The 8,419-nt window shown below is 42.8% G+C and overlaps 1 protein-coding gene across 2 annotated transcripts in view; it reads left to right on the top strand.

Moving 5' to 3' along the window:
* LOC109903921 (peroxidasin) overlaps positions 1–3,580 on the top strand; it is a 97,302-nt gene extending 93,722 nt beyond the window's left edge. For both annotated transcript variants that reach the window (XM_020500932.2, XM_020500933.2), the window contains 2 exons: positions 199–312; positions 894–3,580. In XM_020500932.2, coding sequence (XP_020356521.2) covers positions 199–312; positions 894–1,064 — 285 coding nt within the window. In that variant the 3' untranslated portion in view covers positions 1,065–3,580. The remainder of the gene's footprint in view (positions 1–198; positions 313–893) is intronic.
* The last annotated feature ends 4,839 nt before the right edge of the window (positions 3,581–8,419 follow it).

Here is an 8,419-nt window from a genome sequence, read left to right on the forward strand (position 1 = left end):
TGAGGAGCCTTATTGCTATTATAAACTCGTTACCAACGTAATTGGATCAGTAAAACTAAATGTTTTGTTATAGCCGGGGTATACGGGCTGATATACCATGGCTTTCAGCCAATCAGAATTCAGGACTGTAACCACCTAGTTTATAAAATAGTCTAACCTGGCTCCATTTACCCCTCCTGTCCCTGTCTGTCTGTGCAGATTAAACGACTAGAAGCTCGTCTGAGTAAGACAGACTGCACTGATGCGGCGGGTCGTGAGCGATCGGACGGAGAGAGGTGGAAGAATGATCCATGTTCTACATGCGAGTGCAAAGTATGTACACACACAGACACACGTGTCCATACAGACCACACACACACAAGTGCACACTACACACAGACTTGCACAACCACAGTCTATTCACCACCCACTCCTCAACAGGCACACAGTGCGATGTGTACAGTATATTCACTTTTCACATTCACACCCATTTTATCAGGCCTGTCTGCCATTAGGGGCCTCTTCCCACACCTTTTTACACTGCCCGGAGTTGGGCTAGCTGATTACATTGACAGTGCCAGCACCACTCCGCTCAGCACCATGGCTGTGCCAGAATCCACCTGTCCTGTCCTGTTCTGTCCTTGTCTGGCGCCATTGGCCAGCATTACATCCTCTCTCTACCTTTTGGCAGTACCAACCTTCTGGCACGGCAGACCCATGTACAGTATGTCACCTTTCTGCTTGACCAACTCATTTGATCTCTTTATCTCCATGACTCTCTCGTCTCTCACTGTTCTGACTGTTGGCAGAGGGGAAGGTCTCTCATGCCAAACCTGACGGTCCCCCTCTCTATTTCTCTCCCTCTTTCCCTCACTCTCTCTCCCTCTATCTCTTTTTTTCTTCCCTCACTCCAGGGTGCCCAGGTGACGTGTTTGGTGGAGTCGTGTCCGCCGGTGGAGTGCCAGAGGCCTGTGAAGCTAAAAGGAGCATGCTGCCCCGTGTGTCACAACCAGGGAGAGGGAGCGGCCAGCAACAGCCATACCCAGACAGAGAAACAGGCACCGGGTAGCCACCAGCATGTATAACGTCTCAGGGGCCACCGTGTATACACACAGAGGGAGAGACCCTGACGGTGTGCTTACTTTACAGCCACCTTCACCCAATTGCCTCGTTTTCTATTCTTTTTTTTCCTTCTTTTTTTTTACAAAAATCATTATTATTTTTTTGGGATTGATTTTGATTGTCATGTCTCCATGGCCAACTAACTGCTGGAGGCTTGGTTTCAAATCCACTGGCAACGGGAGAGCAGTCACTATTAATCTGCTTCCTTCTGGAACGAATGAATAAATGGATGGATGGACAGATGGACAACCCCTCTTCCTGGCCCGGGGCCTCCCAAACAGGGCCTCAGAGAGTCTCTGATCTGAAGTGTTACCCCACCACTGCATTTGAAGGCCCCACAAAACGCCTGAAACAAATGTGTGGTGGGAAGAGGAGGGAATGTCACTGCAGCCGCGCAAGGAAGGGGAAGTAGGTCGGCCATGTTGTCTCACAAAGCTTTCTCAGGTTAGAGATGCCGGAAAAAGAACTGGTGCTATTTGTCCCCTTTATCTTAACGATTTAGTCACTAAAAACATCAAAGTATTGTTTTTGTTTTGTTTGTTTTTTAACAATATGCAAAGCAACATATACACTCATTATGTGCCTTCTCATCTTTAAAAAAAATTGCATTTGAGATAACATTTTTTTATTTGCTCGAAATACATTTTATGTACAAAATGACTTCTGCTTTTACAAAATGTTTATGGTGCTCTATAACATATTCTAAATACCGGTATGTATTTCTCCCTTTTGTATCACCTGCTTACATATGAAGATAATGTGAAGCCCTACAAAAACTTTTGTAATGCAAAGATGTCTACTGATTATTACCTTGTTATCACATCTGTCTCCAATGGCAACTGTTGGTGAACTGAATAACATCTGGTATTTAGATATGTTATCTCCCCAAGGCCATGTCAACACTTTTATCAAATTGAGGGAGGTTGGTTGGAACTGGGGCTTGGGGTTGGGGTTGGGTTTGAGGCGGGATGTTCTCTTTTGGCCTAACCACTTCTTACTGGAAGGCATAATGCATTTTTATCTCTCAAGATGTAATGCTTTTTTCACACTCCCATGTTGTAAAAGCAGTGAAAAGCCATTTGTTACCACTATAGAGATGTAGTAGTTTTTGTCCCGACTTTTTCAGTTTGCCTACTCCCTCAGTGCCTACTGCAAACCTACCACAGCAGTTTTCTCAGTCTTACCCGTAGTTGACCACTCTACCCCTCTGTCCAGCATTAACCCATACTCAAACGTAGACATTGTAGGACTGCAGCCATACCACTTTACTTTAACTATCTGGTGCTCTCATAACCCAATCCACAGCTTTTCAGCTCCAGTTTACAGAAGGACACTCACTTACATGCATTCCTGTCCCATTCCCAAGCACTCCGTCAATATGATGTTGTAACCATTCTCCTCTGTGTGCTGGAGAGTGTGTGTGTGACCAATCATCCGTTTTTACTGGCGGCTCCTCGGAGCGTCTCTTTAGTGTTAACGCGGGTGATAAACCTCGCCTGGCTCTCATCTCTTAGGTTCCTGGGAGACGATGGAGATGGAGGTGACGTCATTTGGCCGGGTGTGCGAGGAGCAGACTTTGACCTCTTTGACCCACACTCCGATCTAATGGAAGCCAGATGGGAGTGGAGGGGGAACGGGAGAGGATGCCAATCAAATATCTGGCGCTGCTTTATTTCTGGAGGCTGTCTATTGTTAGTAATCAGCCAACAGAGTGTGTCCCGTTGACAGACACACACACATACAGGCCCAAATACCAGTCACTCAGCCCCTTGTGCTGGTCCACTCTGCTCAAACAGTGATTCATAGTTATCTTCTGCATTATCTTTGTGTTGTCATGGTGATGTGCTCAGAATGTCCCAGAAATCAGATACAGTATGTACAGTATGCTGGAGGTGTTTGGGGTTTCTCCAAGAATGTCAAAGCAATCATGTGATGGTGGTGGAGCCTCATAGCAATGTTGGCACATTGGTATCAAACCACATGGATATTTCCTGCTTTTGTGCTGTAGACCTATACAGTTTCATCTCCTTCAGTGTTTTAACCTTTTCTTTTCTCCTCCCTGTCATTTCCTCTTCGTACCTTTGTTTTTACTCCTGCTCTAGTGTGTGTGTGTGTGTCTATACCGTGTGTGTGTGAATGTGTATGTATGTGTGTGTGTGTGTGTGTGTGTGTGTGTGTGTGTGTGTGTGTGTGTGTATGCATGGACTCCCAGGGTTTGGCTCCCCCCTTTTTTATTTTCATTCTAACCCCTCATCTTAGTGGTCTCTCTTTTGTTCCCCAAACCTACCACTGTCCCCAGAATGCACTGCTCTGCAAGACTGAACATGCTTTGCCTACACTGTCCCAACGTCAGTGGTCAAAGTGGATACCTATCTGACAATTGTATTGTAAGTTTGCCAAAGAATTGTTTGCACTGTAATGTATGCCTCTCTACAATAATAATAAAAAAATAGGCCACATTTGAAATACACAAACACAATGTTTGTTTCTGGCCTGTTATTTCCCGAGTTGATGCTGCTTCTCCCTTTAGATATGTTTCCAAACCATCGCCGTATGGATAAACATGTACAATACTGCCTCATGTAAAGAAGATTGATAATCGAGTTGTATGTCTCGAAACAGATGTGACCTAACCCAGTTTTTCCCCAATGCTAGCAATCCTGTACTGTTCTACTGTGTACAGCCATTCCTCATGGTCTGTTGTGATATGGATTTTAGACTTGAATGGAGAACAAAAGTAAGTCATGTTTAATGAATACTTGTTGTCATGGAAACCATATCCCCTGTGTGACTAAGGGAAATCTGTCTGTGGGAACTGTGTTGTGGCATTGTGGAGTTAAACAGACCCAGATGTTCTGTGGGTTTACTAGTTGGAGAATGGCTGTGCTTCATTTAATTTCTCTCTAGATTGGTCTGTAGAATGATAGAATTGTTCTGTTTTGGGACCTACCAACGTCTTTGGTTACCTCATCTATAGGGACAGTTGTTTTTCCCTGACCAGCTTTACTCTTGTGTGGGAACGAACAATGTCTTTTGATACCTGATGTAATTATAGATTTAGTCACATCCTCATTGTAAACCCCTTTGTGTGGTGCACAGATGTGTTGTTTTCAGGATGTGAAATGAGTGTTGTAAACAGACCAACAAGCATCAGAAAGCTTTGTTAACCAAACAGGAGACAGCTGGTGTTTACTGAATGTCTCCTTCCATTGATCATCAAACATTAGTAATGTTATGCATCATCATCATGCCATGGGTGCTTTTTTAATGTTTTTGTGAGGAAAAGTCTTTCTCAGATGTAGCTCGGGTAAAAAAAAAATTAAAAGAACGGGATCTTTTCAACCAACGTGTTCACTTGAAATGACTTTTATTTTCAAGTAGGATGTCTGATTCAATGGTTTATTGTAGCTCTTACGAAGATATCCCAAACATTGTCTCAGGATTATGTCTTCAGCAGTCTGTCCCTGGATTACCTTCAACATTTTAACCTAATTTGGTTCTGAAACCCTGGAACAAATAGTCCTACACTACTGTTCAAAAGTTTGGGGTCACTTAGAAATGTCCTTGTTTTCCATGAAAACATACATGAAATGAGTTGCAACATGAATAGGAAATTTAGTCAAGACATTGACAAGGTTATAAATAATGATTTTTAATTTAAATAAAAATTGTGTCCTTCAAACTTTGCTTTCGTCAAAGAATCCTCCATTTGCAGCAATTACAGCCTTGCAGACTTTTGGCATTCTAGTTGTCAATATGTTGAGGTCATCTGAAGAGATTTCACCGCATGTTTCCTGAAGTATCTCCCACAAGTTGGATTGGCTTGATGTGTACTTCTTACGTACCATACGGTCAAGCTCAATAGAGTTGAGATCCGGTGACTGTGCTGGCCACTCCATTATAGACAGAATACCAGCTGACTGCTTCTTCCCTAAATAGTTATTGCGTAGTTTGGAGCTGTGCTTTGGGTCATTGCTCCAATTAAGCGCCGTCCACAGGGTATGGCATAGCGTTGCAAAATGGAGTGATAGTCTTCCTTCTTCAAGATCCATTTTACCCTGTACAAATCTCCCACTTTACCACCACCAAAGCACCCCGATTCCATCACATTGTCTCCACCATGCTTCACAGATGGCGCCAAGCACTCCTCCAGCATATTTTCATTTTTTCTGCGTCTCACGAATGTTCTTCTTTGTGATCGGAACACCTCAAACTTAGACTTGTCTGTCCACAACACTTTTTTTCCAATCTTCCTCTGTCCAGTGTCTGTTCTTTTGCCCATCTTAATCTTTTCTTTTAATTGGCCAGTCTGAGATATAGCCTTTTCTTTGCAACTCTGCCTAGAAGGCCATTATCCCGGAGTCGCCTCTTCACTGTTGACGTTGAGACTGGTGTTTAGAGGGTACTATTTAATGAAGCTGCCAGTTGAGGACTTGTGAGGCATCTGTTTCTCAAACTAGACACTCTAATGTACTTATCCTCTTGCTCAGTTGTGCACACGCACCACCCACTCCTCTTTCTATTCTGGTTAGAGCCAGTTTGCGCTGTTCTGTGAAGGGAGTAGTACACAGCTTTGTACGAGATCTTCAGTTTCTTGGCAATTTCTCACATGGAATAGACCTTCATTTCTCAGAACAACAATACACTGATGAGTTTCAGAAGAAAGTTATTTGTTTCTGGCCATTTTGAGCCTGTAATCGAACCCAAAAATGCTGGTGCTCCAGATACTCAACTAGTCTAAAGAAGGTCAGATTTATTGCTTCTTTAATCGGCCCGGCAGTTTTCAGCTGTGCTAACATAATTGCAAAATTATTTTCTAATGATTAATTAGCCTTTTAAAATTATAAACTTGGATTAGCTAACACAACGTGCCATTGCAACACAGGAGTGATGGTTGCTGATAATGGGTCTCTGTATGTAGATATTCCATTAAAAACCTTCCATTTCCAGCTACAATAGTCATATACAACATTAACAATGTCTACACCGTACATTATTTCTGATCAATTTTATGTTATTTTAAAGGACATTTCTAAGTGACCCCAAACTTTTGAACAGTAGTGTACATTGGGATTACAATTTATTCATAATGAGAAAGTAGTGAATGAATGAAAAGTTCTCCATGATGCGGAACCATGACTGAGTATTAATCAAACAAGCTCCTGTCTTGACATGCAGCAGTCTGCTTGGTGTCCACTTCTGGCCTATTCGCTGAGGCTTGTCTGAACCGCGTGACCCCTCTTTCTCTCTCTCCTCTCACTCCCCGTCTTTCTCTCTCTCCTTCTCCAATTGTCCATCTCTTTTTTTCTCTCTTTCCATTCCTCCTTCTTTCTCTCTATTCCTGGCTGCTTGTCAGAGGGTCTCATCCTTGTCCTACCTCTGGTGGAAGCTCCTCACGCAGCCATGGAGACTGGAGGGAGGAATGTAAGGAAGGAAATTGGAGGTGGAAATGAGGTTTCCAGTGGCAGGCCGGATAAAAGGCCCCCTCTTCCCAGTCAGGAAAAGCTATTATCACCATAACAACATGGAATCACCACTCCACGGCCGGCCTGGGGCGACGTCCTCAGAGGTAGTCATCAGATAGGGAGAACCCTAGAGGGCCTGTTGGAGGGAGGATGGGGGGTGTAGTCTTTCTCTCCCATTTCACTCCATAGTCTAGTCTTTCAGGTATCTCCCCTACTCCTTGCTTGCACTGAAGCCTCTCTCCTGGCCACTCAGCGTTGAGCGAAAGCCCAGTGTTGATTTTGGAGGGAAGCAAGAGGCTGGACGGGGTGTGATTATGTAAGAGAAGTGCTGTAGGTGTTCCAGGTCCTGCTCCAGTCCAGACATAGACAGACGGTGTGAAGCAGACAGACAGACCTACAGACCCTCCCCAGCATGCAGCTGCACAGACCCTGGTCTCCACCGTCTCTACTCTACTTTCTTAGTCAAGACCTGGAATTTCATTTGGAAGACTCTGTTTCTGTGTTGCATTCTCTCTGGCCAAGGTGGGGAGTTTCCCCCCTCCCTCCCTCTCCCCTGGAACGTCAATGAAATGTTCTGACAAGATGAAAGGGAGAACTCTGGGTCCTGCTGTAAGCTTCAAAGAAGTGGGGTATATGATTGGTTGTCATCCAGTGGAAGCCTTTTTCAAAATTGCACGCAACCCTTCTGAAGTATGTACATGTAGGTACAGTATAGGCAGTGGTGCAAAAAGTACCCAATTGTCATACTTGAGTGAAAGTAAAGATACCTTAATAGAAAATGACAACAGTAAAAGTGAAAGTCACACAGTAAATACTACTTCAGTAAAAGTCTAAAAGTATTTGGTTTTAAATATACAGTACATTCGAAAAGTATTCAGACCCCTTGACTTTTTCCGCATTTTGTTACTTTACAGCCTTATTCTAAAATGGATGAAATAGTTTTTTTCCCTCATCAATCTACACACAATGCCCCATAATGACAAAGCAAAAACGTTTTTTTATTTTTGCAAATGTAGTAAAAAAAACAACAACTTTAATATCAAATTTAAATAAATATTCACACCCTTTACTCAGTACTTTGTTGAAGCACCTTTGGCAGCAATTACAGCCTGGAGTTTTCGTGGGTATGACATCACAAGCTTGGCACATCTGTATTTGGGGAGTTTCTCCCATTCTCTGCAGATCCTCTCAAGCTCAGTCAGGTTGGATGGAGAGTGTCGCTGCACAGCTATTATACTTTTCAAATGCACTGTACTTAAATATCAAAAGTACATGTAATTGCTCAAATATACTTTAAAAAAGCTAAAGTATGAATCATATCAAATTCCTTATATTAAATTAACCTACCAGACGGCACCATTTTATTTACGGATAGCCAGGGGCACACTCCCAACACTCAGACATCACGGAGCATTTGTGTTTAGTGAGTCAACCAGATAACCAGGCATGTTCTCTTGATATCATGCTTTCACAAAGTATTCATACCCCTTTACTTTTTCGAAATGATGTTTTGTTACAGCCTGAATTAAAAATGCATGAAATTTTGATATTTTATTTTGGCTGACACACAATAACCCATAATATCAAAGTGGATTTTTTTTTTTAAATATGTAGAAATGTATTAAAAATGAAACGCTGAAATGTTTTGAGTCCATTGACAATTTTAGCATGTAAATCTTGGTTGGACAAAACCCCAATTTGTTTTTAGATGCATGCCACAAAGCCACTACACACCACTAAAGAATATATTAATTGCACTATAACGGTGAAAAATGGTGCCCACAAACTGTTAGGGCCTACATAAAGCTGTCCCAACCGCAGAGCTTTACTTTCAGCACCATGGAGGGAATGTC

Source organism: Oncorhynchus kisutch, linkage group LG14 (genome assembly GCF_002021735.2).
Source record: "Oncorhynchus kisutch isolate 150728-3 linkage group LG14, Okis_V2, whole genome shotgun sequence".
In the NCBI taxonomy this organism is placed as follows: domain Eukaryota; kingdom Metazoa; phylum Chordata; class Actinopteri; order Salmoniformes; family Salmonidae; genus Oncorhynchus; species Oncorhynchus kisutch.